General features: G+C 40.4%; 1 protein-coding gene across 1 annotated transcript in view; it reads left to right on the forward strand.

Annotated features, from left to right (window-relative positions):
- LOC145405313 (alpha-(1,3)-fucosyltransferase C-like) overlaps positions 1-9,984 on the forward strand; it is a 114,486-nt gene extending 104,502 nt beyond the window's left edge. Inside the window, exon 8 of the mRNA XM_080276734.1 lies at positions 9,732-9,984. Within this exon, the coding sequence (XP_080132860.1) occupies positions 9,732-9,981 (250 nt within the window). The 3' untranslated portion in view covers positions 9,982-9,984. The remainder of the gene's footprint in view (positions 1-9,731) is intronic.
- The last annotated feature ends 5,346 nt before the right edge of the window (positions 9,985-15,330 follow it).

Genomic DNA, 15,330 nt, shown 5'->3' on the forward strand with positions numbered 1-15,330 from the left:
GCTCCTTGGGTCTGCGGATGGTAAGCTGAGGACGTGATCTGGGTGATGCCCAACTCTTTCAGAGACTGCTTGAAAACATTTGACATGAAATTACTTCCCCGGTCTGACTGTACCTCCATGGGTAGACCAAACTTGGTGAAGAACCCTAGCATTTCCTTAACCACGTTTTTTGCTGAGATATTTCTAAGTGGAATGGCTTCAGGATAACGAGTAGCCATATCAAGCAGGGTCAACACGTAAGAAAATCCTGAAGAAGTCTTAGGAAGAGGGCCCACAATATCCACCAACACACCGGTGAATCGCGCCTCAAAAGGAGGAATGGGAACTAGAGGTGCAACCTTTTCGGTCTGATTACACTTCCCCACAACTTGACAGGTGTGACAAGACTTACAATACCAGGAAACATCTCTGAAGATGCCCGGCCAGTAGAAGTGTTTCAAAATGCGTGCCACAGTCTTCCTCACTCCAAGGTGTCCTGCCAAACTGGAATCATGAGCCACTCTAATGATATCCTGCCTACAAACACGAGGGATGACAACTTGATGTACAACCTCCCATTCACAGTCGGCTGATGCTGTTGGGGGTCTCCACTTCCTCATAAGTACTCCTGACTTTATATAATAACAAGTAGAAGCACCAGCTGACTCTTCCTCACTGCAAGCAGAGTTAGCTAGACCTTTCAACTCAGGGTCAGCAACCTGCAACTCAACCAACTCTTGACGAGACAAATTATCAACACTACGGGGTACTGCCTCATCTGGTGAGTGGTCCAAATAAGCAAGAAAAATGTCAGCTAGGATAACATCATCATCATCATTATCCTCTAAGTCACCAGTAACTTTAGACTTAGCCCTAGTGACAGCACATGCAGAGAACACATCAGGGATATCACAATCCTGGGTTGCAGTCACTGGTTCACTAGACAACTGAGGAGCTGGACACACTTGACTTCCACCGATATCATTTCCAAGTAAGAAAGTTACACCTGACATTGGGAGTGTCTCAACCAACCCAACCATAACGGAACCATTAACAAAACCAGACTCTAAATTCACTCTGCACAGAGGGACAGAGAAGTAATTATTCCCTACACCTTGTAAGATTACAGTTTCATCAGAGAAATTAACATTAGAGCCTAGAACACTGGTCAGCATAAGGGATTGGCAAGCACCTGTATCACGATATATTTTAACTGATTTCCTGTTATTACTGTCCAGAGGACTGACAAAACCATCAGACAGGAAATTAGCACATGAACTCTTGAGAGTGTCACCCACGTTACTGCTCAAAAGAGGAGCTTTATCATGAGAATTTAATTTACCCCTCAAAGCAGGTTCAGTTAACTCAGTTAAAGAATTCTGGGAACTCTCAAGGGTGGACACTAGCCCAATTGACTGAATATTTAAAGACTCCTTTTTGTTCACATCACGCTGTCTCCTGAAATATTTCTCCGTAGTATGACCAAGCTTACTACAATAAGTACATTTACTTTTCTGAAATCTAGAGGTGGAGCTGGTATTTACTTCCAGAGAAACATCATCTTTATTCTCTTTCCTGTTACCTGTACTCTGAGTAGAGGCAACGTACTTACTCTCAGCTTTCCTTTTTTCTTTAGAATATCTCTTGTGAGTGAGAACATATTCATCAGCTAAAACTGCAGCATCAGACAAATTATCTATTCTTTTCTCACCAAGATATAGGCTTACATCTTTATTAATACACCTTTTGAAGTCCTCCAGCAAAATCATCTGCTTAAATTTACCAAAATCAGAATCCACATTCTTAGAATTTAACCACTGCTCTAAGAGATCTTCTTTGATATTTGCATACTCAACATGGTATTGCTTATCTTGCTTATAAGTTGTCCTAAATTTTACTCTATAGGCTTCAGGAACAAGCTCATAGGCCTTAAGAATCAAGCTCTTAACTATATCATAATTATCAGATTGATCCTGAGGCAAAGATGCATAAGTTACTTGAGCTTTACCGGTGAGAACAGTTTGAAGGAGTACTGGCCAATACTTTTTGGGCCAATTAAAACCTGTAGCTACCCTCCCAAACAACTGAAAATTCTTTGTTAAATCAGATTCATTAAAAGGAGGGACAAGTTTAACATTTTTAGCCACATCAAAATCATCAGAGCTAGATGATCCAGTTTCACCTTGTTTCATCCGATACTCATGGTCTGCCTGAATCCTAGCAAGTTCAACTTGTGCCTGAGCCTGTGCCTGTGCCTCCTGAATACGAGCCTGAAACTCAGCCTCCTTAGCACGAGCCTGAAACTCAGCCACCTTAGCACGAGCCTGAAACTCAGCCTCCTTAGCACGAGCCTCCTGCAGGGCTAGCTGTAACTTAGCTATTTCAATCTGCGTTTGCTCATCTGGAGGAGTTACATTAAACATGCTTTTATTAATCATGCCAACAATTTGATCTTTAGAATGATGAGAGCGAACAGCAATTCCCAATTGTTGAGCAACAAGCTAAAGTTCATTCTTTGTTCTGTTTTCTACATCACACACTCTTTGCACAATTGACAAAAAATCTTTGGCTTCATCAAGTGTAGTAATAGTAGACATCATAAATAAATCACAGTCACAAAATATCAAGCAATATCCTTATGATAATATCCTGAATATCCTGATAAGAGGTCGCCAAATTTATGTTACGGAACAGAGACTAAAATCACTACTGTCCCGCAAAGTTCCAGGTTCAAAACAAAAGAGTTAGGTAAAATTACAAGTTAAAGTTTAATGCTCAAACTAACAACTAAACATTGAGGACTCATAAGGATAATGTAATGGCAAAAAACAGGTTAAATATATGGTTAACTGCAATAGCCTCTATTAACACGAAATTAGCAAGAGTAAATTTATCTAAGTCAGCCCTGATAAAATGAGAAAACCGGATAATGCTCAGTTAAAGCAAGATATAATAATTACAGATACAAAATATTATTAATGATGGCTGACATCAAAAACTCCACATGAATCACAAAAACCTTACCAGGCCTACGAACCAACACCTTATGCTATACAATACAAGAAAAAGTAATAACACTTATACTCAAATTACACAGCAGCTAGATGGTTGGAGACTTCCTGAGCACTCACAAAAATAATAACAACTGTACAGGAGAGGACAGAGATGTGAACAAAATGAGGAGTAGATCTAAGTGGCAATAATGCAGAGACTGAGCTCATTATACAGGGGCCGGCAGAGCTTGATACAACTTGTAAGAAGGACGCGCAAATGAAGCCATAGGGGACAAAGAGTTGACAATCCTGCTCTGAATAACAGAAAGAACGATTTACTCTACTATAATGGGAGAAGGGGGGAGTGAGGTAAAACACGCTAGCCTGGTCACTATGGAAGCCACGAGGCGATTCGTGATCAAACATGCAGCATACTGTACGTTAGAATTATACAAAGGATGATGAAATCGTAGGCTATTTAACACCTCCCCACAAAAAAAAAAAAAAAAAAAAAAAAATTACAAAGGTAATTTCTTATTACTCTAAAACAATCTGTCTAAAGTCTAGAGAAGCAATCTGCAATAACATTTTCTTTCCCCTTGACCTGTTGTATGTCTAATGAATACTCCTGAAGAACTAGACTCCATCTTGTCAATCTCTGATTTTTATCTTTAAACTTACTAAGGAATTTCAGTGGGTTATGATTGGTATAAATGACTATGGGGTCAAAACCAGAACACAAATAAAATGAAAAATGCTGTAAACTCAAAATCAAGGCCAAAAGCTCTTTCTCAATAGTGGAGTAGTTCTTTTGAGGTGGAGTGAACTTCTTACTGTAATTAGATACAGGGTGTTCAATACCCTGATCATCCTCTTGCAGCAAAACAGCCCCAGCTCATGTATCACTTGCGTCAAAAGCCATCTTAAAAGGCTTAGCAAAATTTGGAGTAGCGAGCACTGGCTGACTTAATAGGATAGCTTTAAGTTTACTGAAAAAGGATTCACAGTTATTGGTCCAGACAAATTTAACTCCCTTTTTCAGTAGGTCTGTAAGTGGTGATACAAGAATTGAAAAGTTAAGAACAAATCTCCTGTAATAACCTACCATTCCCAAAAATCTTTGTAGCTCTTTCCTACTCTTAGGTCTGGGAAGATCACTTATAACCTGAACCTTAGCTGCTGGGGGTGCAACATGTCCATCACCAATTACGTACCCAAGGTACTGTACTTTAGCTTGACCAAACTCACACTTTGATAAATTAGCTACAAGATTAGCCTGAACCAAACGCTCAAGAAATTTACTGACATGGCATAGGTGATCTTTCCAGTTGTCACTGAAGATTAATACATCATCAATATAAACAACACACCCTGCCAAACCCTCTGTTACAACATTCATGAGCTTCTGAAAAGTGGCTGGTGCATTCTTCATACCATATGGCATTACAGAACATGTAAAAGTCTTTCGTAGTGTTACAAAACATGAGAGCTCCCTAGTACGTTCAGTCATAGGTACTTGCTAGTATCCCTTTAACAAATCAAACTTACTTATGTACCTAGCCTTTCCGATCTTGTCTATGCCATCTTCCACACGAGGGAGAGGGTAAGTGTCTGTTTTGGTTCTCTGATTAACACGTCTGTAGTCTATGCAAAGCTGCTGTGACCCACCTGGCTTAGGGACTAGAGTGACAGGAGAACTCCACTCGCTCTGACAAGGCTCAATCATCTTGTGGTTCAACAGGTAGCCAAGCTCCTTCTGGATGAGAGGAACTTTCACTGGGTTCACACGGTAAAGAGGCAGTTTAATTGGCTTTGCGTCTCCAACATCGACATCATGCATCAACACAGTGGTTCTTCCTGGAGTGGCACGGAACACTTGCGGGTACTCCTGCAGTAATGCTGAAAACTCCTGCCTTTCCTCGGGAGCTAGATGAGAAAGCTTAGTCTGAAGATCATTCATGATATCAGGATTCTTCCCTAAACTATCACTCAGGCTCATGCTGCATGGGAGAACTTCACTTGCAGACTCGGGTGGAACAGCAACAGTGCAGACTGGGTTATTTTCGTCCCGCCTGTGATATAACTTTAGCATGTTGATGTGACAAAGTTCTTTGTTCTTTCTACAATCTGGTGTGGCGATGACATAGTTGACATCACTGAGTTTCTTCTCCACGAAATAAGGACCACTAAACTTGTCTTGATGAGGTTGCCCATGCACTGGTAGCAGAATCAAAACCTGATCTCCTGGCTGAAAGTGGCGTAACCTGGACTTCTTATCATACCAAGTCTTCATCTTCTCCTGAGCAGCTCCTAAATTCTCTCTCGCCAGCTGTAAAGCAGTGGACAGCCGTTCTTTGAACTTCATCACATACTCCAGCAGGTTGACGTCATCTTCCTCCAACAGCCAGCATTCCTTCAGTAGCTTAAGGGGTCCTTTTACTTCATGGCCAAACAGTAGTTCAAAGGGTGAGAAGCCCAGTGATTCATTTGGAGATTCTCTTGCGGCAAATACAACGAATGGAAGACCTTTATCCCAGTCTTTCTGATGTTCCAAACAGTATTTCTTGAGCATCGATTTGAGTGTTTGATGATATCTCTCCAACGCTCCTTGGGTCTGGGGATGGTAAGCTGAGGACGTGATCTGGGTGATGCCCAACTCTTTCAGAGACTGCTTGAAAACATTTGACATGAAATTACTTCCCCGGTCTGACTTTACCTCCATGGGTAGACCAAACTTGGTGAAGAACCCTAGCATTTCCTTAACCACGTTTTTTGCTGAGATATTTCTAAGTGGAATGGCTTCAGGATAACGAGTAGCCATATCAAGCAGGGTCAACACGTAAGAAAATCCTGAAGAAGTCTTAGGAAGAGGGCCCACAATATCCACCAACACACCGGTGAATCGCGCCTCAAAAGGAGGAATGGGAACTAGAGGTGCAACCTTTTCGGTCTGATTACACTTCCCCACAACTTGACAGGTGTGACAAGACTTACAATACCAGGAAACATCTCTGAAGATGCCCGGCCAGTAGAAGTGTTTCAAAATGCGTGTCACAGTCTTCCTCACTCCAAGGTGTCCTGCCAAACTGGAATCATGAGCCACTCTAATCATATCCTGCCTACAAACACGAGGGATGACAACTTGATGTACAACCTCCCATTCACAGTCGGCTGATGCTGTTGGGGGTCTCCACTTCCTCATAAGTACTCCTGACTTTATATAATAACAAGTAGAAGCACCAGCTGACTCTTCCTCACTGCAAGCAGAGTTAGCTAGACCTTTCAACTCAGGGTCAGCAACCTGCAACTCAACCAACTCTTGACGAGACAAATTATCAACACTACGGGGTACTGCCTCATCTGGTGAGTGGTCCAAATAAGCAAGAAAAATGTCAGCTAGGATAACATCATCATCATCATTATCCTCTAAGTCACCAGTAACTTTAGACTTAGCCCTAGTGACAGCACATGCAGAGAACACATCAGGGATATCACAATCCTGGGTTGCAGTCACTGGTTCACTAGACAACTGAGGAGCTGGACACACTTGACTTCCACCGATATCATTTCCAAGTAAGAAAGTTACACCTGACATTGGGAGTGTCTCAACCAACCCAACCATAACGGAACCATTAACAAAACCAGACTCTAAATTCACTCTGCACAGAGGGACAGAGAAGTAATTATTCCCTACACCTTGTAAGATTACAGTTTCATCAGAGAAATTAACATTAGAGCCTAGAACACTGGTCAGCATAAGGGATTGGCAAGCACCTGTATCACGATATATTTTAACTGATTTCCTGTTATTACTGTCCAGAGGACTGACAAAACCATCAGACAGGAAATTAGCACATGAACTCTTGAGAGTGTCACCCACGTTACTGCTCAAAAGAGGAGCTTTATCATGAGAATTTAATTTACCCCTCAAAGCAGGTTCAGTTAACTCAGTTAAAGAATTCTGGGAACTCTCAAGGGTGGACACTAGCCCAATTGACTGAATATTTAAAGACTCCTTTTTGTTCACATCACGCTGTCTCCTGAAATATTTCTCCGTAGTATGACCAAGCTTACTACAATAAGTACATTTACTTTTCTGAAATCTAGAGGTGGAGCTGGTATTTACTTCCAGAGAAACATCATCTTTATTCTCTTTCCTGTTACCTGTACTCTGAGTAGAGGCAACGTACTTACTCTCAGCTTTCCTTTTTTCTTTAGAATATCTCTTGTGAGTGAGAACATATTCATCAGCTAAAACTGCAGCATCAGACAAATTATCTATTCTTTTCTCACCAAGATATAGGCTTACATCTTTATTAATACATCTTTTGAAGTCATCTGCTTAAATTTACCAAAATCAGAATCCACATTCTTAGAATTTAACCACTGCTCTAACAGATCTTCTTTGATATTTGCATACTCAACATGGTATTGCTTATCTTGCTTATAAGTTGTCCTAAATTTTACTCTATAGGCTTCAGGAACAAGCTCATAGGCCTTAAGAATCAAGCTCTTAACTATATCATAATTATCAGATTGATCCTGAGGCAAAGATGCATAAGTTACTTGAGCTTTACCGGTGAGAACAGTTTGAAGGAGTACTGGCCAATACTTTTTGGGCCAATTAAAACCTGTAGCTACCCTCCCAAACAACTGAAAATACTTTCTTAAATCAGATTCATTAAAAGGAGGGACAAGTTTAACATTTTTAGCCACATCAAAATCATCAGAGCTAGATGATCCAGTTTCACCTTGTTTCATCCGATACTCATGGTCTGCCTGAATCCTAGCAAGTTCAACTTGTGCCTAAGCCTGTGCCTGTGCCTCCTGAATACGAGCCTGAAACTCAGCCTCCTTAGCACGAGCCTGAAACTCAGCCTCCTTAGCACGAGCCTCCTGCAGGGCTAGCTGTAACTTAGCTATTTCAATCTGCGTTTGCTCATCTGGAGGAGTTACATTAAACATGCTTTTATTAATCATGCCAACAATTTGATCTTTAGAATGATGAGAGCGAACAGCAATTCCCAATTGTTGAGCAACAAGCTCAAGTTCATTCTTTGTTCTGTTTTCTACATCACACACTCTTTGCACATTTGACAAAAAATCTTTGGCTTCATCAAGTGTAGTAATAGTAGACATCATAAATAAATCACAGTCACAAAATATCAAGCAATATCCTTATGATAATATCCTGAATATCCTGATAAGAGGTCGCCAAATTTATGTTACGGAACAGAGACTAAAATCACTACTGTCCCACAAAGTTCCAGGTTCAAAACAAAAGAGTTAGGTAAAATTACAAGTTAAAGTTTAATGCTCAAACTAACAACTAAACATTGAGGACTCATAAGGATAATGGAATGGCAAAAAACAGGTTAAATATATGGTTAACTGCAATAGCCTCTATTAACACGAAATTAGCAAGAGTAAATTTATCTAAGTCAGCCCTGATAAAATGAGAAAACCGGATAATGCTCAGTTAAAGCAAGATATAATAATTACAGATACAAAATATTATTAATGATGGCTGACATCAAAAACTCCACATGAATCACAAAAACCTTACCAGGCCTACGAACCAACACCTTATGCTATACAATACAAGAAAAAGTAATAACACTTATACTCAAATTACACAGCAGCAAGATGGTTGGATACTTCCTGAGCACTCACAAAAATAATAACAACTGTACAGGAGAGGACAGAGATGTGAACAAAATGAGGAGTAGATCTAAGTGGCAATAATGCAGAGACTGAGCTTATTATACAGGGGCCGGCAGAGCTTGATACAACTTGTAAGAAGGACGCGCAAATGAAGCCATAGGGGACAAAGAGTTGACAATCCTGCTCTGAACAACAGAAAGAACGATTTACTCTACTATAATGGGAGAAGGGGGGAGTGAGGTAAAACACGCTAGCCTGGTCACTATGGAAGCCACGAGGCGATTCGTGATCAAACATGCAGCATACTGTACGTTAGAATTATACAAAGGATGATGAAATCATAGGCTATGTTACAATATATATATATATATATATATATATAGATAGATAGATATAGATATATATAGATATATAAATAGATAGATAGATAGATAGATAAATAGATAGATCAAGGACTTCAATAAGTTTAAGTCGAACCTATCATTTAATGACCTGAAGCTATCACTGAAACCATTTGAAACAAGTGCTAAAAGCATACCAACTTTAATATAAGATAGTGCTGTTGAATAAGTGCACCTTACAAAAGTTCGTGTTACGTTGCTACAATAAGTGCTGAAAATATACTTTTTCTATGCGACTATTTCATTATTAGCAAGATCTCATCATAACTTAAGCATATTCTACACTTTATTATAATACTTTCACCTTGCACTTTATTATAATACTTTCACCTTACTCTGTCTTACAGAAATATACAGTACTGTTAACATTTCTGTACGATAGTCTATTTTCCTCTGGACGATTTTGTTAAGCTCAGGAGATAATTTTGACGCAGATAAAGTTAAATAAATCCTTCATTAAATCCCTCACTCACCCATAATCCCCTTACAGCTCACCTCAGCTGATTAAAATCGTCTGGCAGTAACAAGATTGTGCTAAAAATAACGTGCTCGGACCGAATGGATTAACCTCTTGAATTACTGCTTATCTTTCAAACTTTTCGATAAAGCAGTCAATTTCCCCAGAAACATAACTCCCTACAACTGTCTGTATGATCAGTGTATCAGATTTTTACACTTTTCGTGTTGCCCTCAGGTACCATCTGTGGCGCGGGTACTTCAAGGCCTACGTTCGGGGAAGTTTGTGCGAGCTGTGCCATCTCGTCCACACTTCCACCACACCCAGCCATCATACGCAAATAGCCCGATGGTTCGTGGGGAGCAGCATGTGTCAAAGGGTGCCCAGAAACTTGTTCAACGACCCCCAGAACCCAGACGCGTGGAAAGTCCTGATCAACAGCACCGCAAGAAATGTGTACTGGCCAGATGACCACACGCGTGACTAGCACGGGACGAAACTACATTGACTGCATGTGGAATTCAGTGACTATTGTTGCTTGTGTTGAGGTTAGGTTGTCATGTAGGTTTAAAAGTTTTTGATGCTGTGTGCAGATTGTTGTGCATTCTTATTGATGACACCCAACTATTTTTTTTTTTTACCCTTTTCGAGTATGTGTGTGCACAAATTTATCTTTTCCCAGATCACTTACTGCTTCGCAAAGTGTTGATATTGTTGGATTCTATGAGTTTTCTTTGGCATATTTACAACGACATAGATTTTATCAGTTTTATTATTGGGGAATGGCTGGGAGAAGAAGAGATGAGAGGAGGGAGGTAGAGATCAGTAGGGCGGAAGTAGTGGAAGCAATGAAGAAGATTAAGTTGGGAAAGGCCCCTGGAATTGATGAAGTGTGTGGTGAAATGCTTAGGTATGGGGGTGAGATTGTTGTGGAGTGGAAATGGAAGTTGTGTAGATTGGCTTGGGCAGAGGGAAGGGTTCCAGAGGACTGGAAATCAGGTATAATTGTTCCTTTATACAAAGGAAAACGGGACAGAGAAGTATGTGGTAACCATAGGGGTATTTGCCTTCTTAGTGTGACTGGTAAAATATATCGTAGAATACTCATTGATAGGGTTAGGCATATGACAGAGAAGCTAGTTGGAGAACAAAAAAGGGGATTTAGGAAGGGAAAAGGGTGTGTAGATCAGATATTTGTTCTAAGATGTTTAGTGGAGAAGTATCTAGAGAAGGGAAGGAAAGTGTATGCTGCCTTCATGGACCTGGAGAAAGCTTATGACAGAATAGATAGGCAAGGTATGTGTAACTTGCAATACTTTGGTGATAGAAACTCCGTGTACAAACAGCTAGATAAGGAGTTTATTACAAGCTTACAGCAAAATAGTCTGCCCGTTTCGGCTGCCTGCTATCAACTGATGCAATAACGCCGTCTTCAGGCGTGGGAAAGCGTGCTGACCTAGCAAGTTTAGTGGGGGCATGTATGCATTGGGGGGGGACATATATACATCGGGGGTAGACATATTGTGGAGGGGGTACACTACTTCCCCGGGTAGCTGAGACGGTGTCTCCTGACACCGGAAGTTAAATGGTGTTTGATTATAGTAGTAAGGCAGGACCGGGAGGTGTGTTCAAGGGATAAGTATGATACAGGGGCAGTAGGGGAGACATGGCCATGTTGAGGGGAGGGAATTAGAAGGATATATACATATAAGATATACAAGGATTAACACATAATAGAAATTACACAATAATAGGGTGATACATGATAAACAAGGAGTAGATATGAGAGTTCTATTGTTGTTCTTCCTTCATGTTTTTGTCTTTTTGTTTGTTTTGTATTTTCTGTAGGATACACTGGCACTCAGTAATGCATTAAAGAAATACCATCATTTTCTAGTAGGCAGAGTTCAGTTCACAGTTTGGTTAATTGTCAGATGGCATTGGTAGTCACTGAATGTGAGGGCACTAAGTATGGGGAGTTTCTACGTCGTGTGTAGGGCGTACTATGCCTGTAGCGACTCTGATTTCCTGGAGTCGACGTTCCATTTTTCTGACACAACAATGCACTGCACATATGATGAGTAGAAAACCCATGAAAGCGATAACCACAGGGGGAAACACAACTGTTGGATGAACCCATGAACGGCTGAAGGCCAGAGAAAATTGATCCATAATGAAATCATTGTCATTGAGGAAGGTGAGCATGCGCAAGTTAGGGGAGGTGATGGTAATGTTGGCAGATGGTAGGGTTGAAGACATGTCGATTGGTTGAAAGATGTCATAGGAGTGTTTACGAACAGCCTGGTGATAGCGAGTGGCGTAAGTGATGACGGACTCTGATTTGACGGTACAATAGTCAGGTGCTTTGTAGAGACCACTAGCGGGGACGGATCGAACCGAAGAACCAGGACACATGATTGTGACAGAGATGGGAACAGCCAAGAAGAAGTACTGGACATGGTTGAGGTGAGCATGGTGGACCGGGAGGTCAGGAGCATAGAATTATACACGAAAGCATGGTTTTAATTTATTCTGTTTCAAAGTCGGAGTTAAAAGTTCGAGTTTTGTTTATATCTTGGTAATGTGGTCTGGACACGATAGGCGCCACACGCCAGCGGCCAGCCGGTCAGACAGCAGACACCGTTCATTCTGTAAGGGCTGGTAAAGTACGTGTGAACACAGTTATGCAGTCAAATAAATGTATGATATATTTCCATGTAGCTATAATAATCTCTTGGAACTGGTAGAGTATAAAGCTGCTTTAAGTAGAATATACAGCATTATTCACCACGGCACATACAGTAGGCTACAAAGGACACTACAAATAACTTTGCAAATTGAGATGAAGATATCCACTGCTGGAGTAGTTTATCCATTTTTCAATGCAACAAATATATGTAGTTTAGTTTTCAGTTTCCTTTAATGAATTCTGAAATCAATATACTATTCTTACCTGGTCCTCTTCCAAATTTAAAAACCATTATTTTATTTCTCCCATCTCTTAGCGCAGAGTTTATTTTTCACATTACTTTATATGGTTCATGGTATTTTGGGGGCTAGTAAGCTAAAACCTTTCCATTTTTAATTCATTTACAAGTTTACAACTTTTCATTCTCAGTTTTATATTCCTTATCTTTTCATTAGGCTATAAGAATGAAGTCGGTTTAAGCTTTCACCCATACAGATATTTTAATTGCTATTTGGTCTATTATCCAGGTTCATTAGCATATAATGTACTTTACCATGAACTTTAAATTTCACATTCAACTTCACAGAGAAATACTGTCAATGCTAGAATATCTATTAGTGTGTGTGTCAGGAAGTAATTGGTTTAACCCCTGCACGCCGGGGATTCTCTGATGTCGCACGCTCTTCCTTGCAGGGATATCATGATCCTGGGAAAAAAAAAAAAATTACTTCAAACGTTAATATCCGCCAAACCATAACAGCTGGAGAAAAAATTTAAAAATGTATAAGACTCATCAACTCATCCTCTTTCAAATTAAAGTATCCCCACGTCTCCAGGTGGTCCCGATGATGAGTAAGGATAAGTTAAAGTTCAAAGGGTGGCGGGAAAATGTTTGCGGCTTTTGCATGTCAACCGGCGTTGCTCCGCCGTATGCCTGATGACCCGTGGGTGCACGCCATCAGGCTGGCCGCGGCAACCAACAAGCAAGCACATTAAGAGTTTACGTAATGATTCTGTTGATGATATTACAGTCGCATTGAATCTTTGATGCAATCTATTTCTAACTCTACATCTTCTAGAAGACTAATTTATAACGTGTTGAACCCTACCTTAACAGTTCACGATATCTATGAATGTCGTATTTAAACAAGTGAGGTACACAAAATGGACATTAGTCGGCTGCAGGTAGTTAGTCGTAATCTGGTGAATGAGATGGGCTATTGGAATAGGCGTGGGTGTATACATCTCCCGGTTGCAGAGCGGCTTTGTCCATGTGGTGTTGTGCAAACAGAGCTGCATGCACTGGAGGTGTGACCACTGTCTCAGCACATATATACAAGGTACAACTTTACTTCCTGGAATCAAATCATTGGTGACTATGCTCAGTTTCCTATTGAGGAGATAGTGTATAAGGTTCTTTCCTGTTTTGGCTAGTGTGTACTACAGGGTGACCTAGAAAAACCTCCTGCATATCAAAGGTAAATGAAAAAAAATGGTTAAAGATAATCAAAATATTATTTCCACACAAGAAGCTTCATTCAATGCAGTTTTCATTCATCATGTTTTTAAAGATGACATCCTCCAAATGGTGGCTGTCATTGTCTATACATGCTTGGAGGTGATTACCGAAGGCTGCCATGGCTCGACGGTAATGTCGGGTGGAACAGCGGCTATCTCCTGCTGAATAGCAACCTTAAGGGCTTCAAGAGTTTGGGGTCGATAAGTGTGTGGTTTCAGCAAAATGGAGCTACGGCACACACAGCTCGAAGATCATTGCAAGTGCTGAGGGTAATGTTTCCAGATCGGGTGATCTTTTTGCGTGGCGATGTTGGGTAGCCAGCCCGTTCCCCTGACCTTGCCCCTTGTGATTTTTTTCTGTGGGGCTACCTTAAATCAGGAGTGTATACTCATCGACCCCAAACTCTTGAAGCCCTTAAGGTTGCTATTCAGCAGGAGATAGCCGCTGTTCCACCCGACATGACCCATCGAGCCATGACAGCCTTCAGAAATCGCCTCCAAGCGTGTACAGACAATGACAGCCACCATTTGGAGGATGTCATCTTTAAAAACATGATGAATAAAAACTGTATTGAATGAAGTTTCACGTATGCAAATAATATTTTGATTATCTTTACCCATTTTTTTTTTCAATTACCTTTGAAATGTGGAAGGTTTCTCTGGGTCACCCTGTATAATGTTTATCATAACCTAAGTCATTCAAAGTGTATTCAGTTTATATTGAATGCTCGTATTCTAACCATGATGTATGATTAGGATATCTTTTGTAAAAATGTGATCGGTCAAATTGTAGTTATGTTACTATTCAGAAAGGTAAAGATTTCCTGCTTTCATGAAAGATACATAGGTGCACTGATCAACCCTTTAATACTTCGCTTGTTTTGTGGACCATAATTGCTTGCCTATATCTGTTGTGCTGTTTGTCGTGTTAATGTTTATTGTTGCATGAAATCTTGTATGTGTAATTGGATATAGTGGTCAATAAATACTTACTGACTTAGGTCCCTGCATAACGACGGTCAAGGATATGACATTTGGGCCTGCCTGATTGTCGTACCTTTGCCAGGATGACCTGCATGTGGACTATCATGTGTTATCCTTATAATGTGTGGTATCATTTTATTAGGATTGACTAACTGTCTGATATTTCTTATATGATTTGGTTGTCCTGTATTTACCGTACATAAGGTATTGTTTTGCTATTGTGAATTGTTTTAGTGCATGTAGCCTGTGTAATGATTATTTCATCACCTGACTGTAAATGATATATAACTTTAGACCATACGGGTCCTTTCGTTGTGCCTGAGAGATTTCTTGATTGTTGCTGAGTGTTTCTTAGACTGTTGCAACATTGGTCGTAGTTGGATTCATGCTAAAGCATTTGCTGCCATATTTATTTTACCTTCTATATAATTATTATTCACATTGTAATTCTGGCCAGTTCTTTTCCATTGTGCTTTCCTCCCAGTGAGGAGTTTTTCCTGAAACATGTCCAAGATAGGTTTATGGTCAGTATAGATACTTACTGACTTATGGTCAGTACAGATACTTACTGACTTATGGTCAGTATAGATACTTACTGACTTAGGTCCCCCCCCCCCTGTGGCGGGGGGGACACAATCTGGCCGC

Source organism: Coenobita brevimanus, chromosome 66 (assembly GCF_032717465.1).
Source record: "Coenobita brevimanus isolate Jiangsu-jjx chromosome 66, ASM3271746v2, whole genome shotgun sequence".
Classification (NCBI taxonomy): domain Eukaryota; kingdom Metazoa; phylum Arthropoda; class Malacostraca; order Decapoda; family Coenobitidae; genus Coenobita; species Coenobita brevimanus.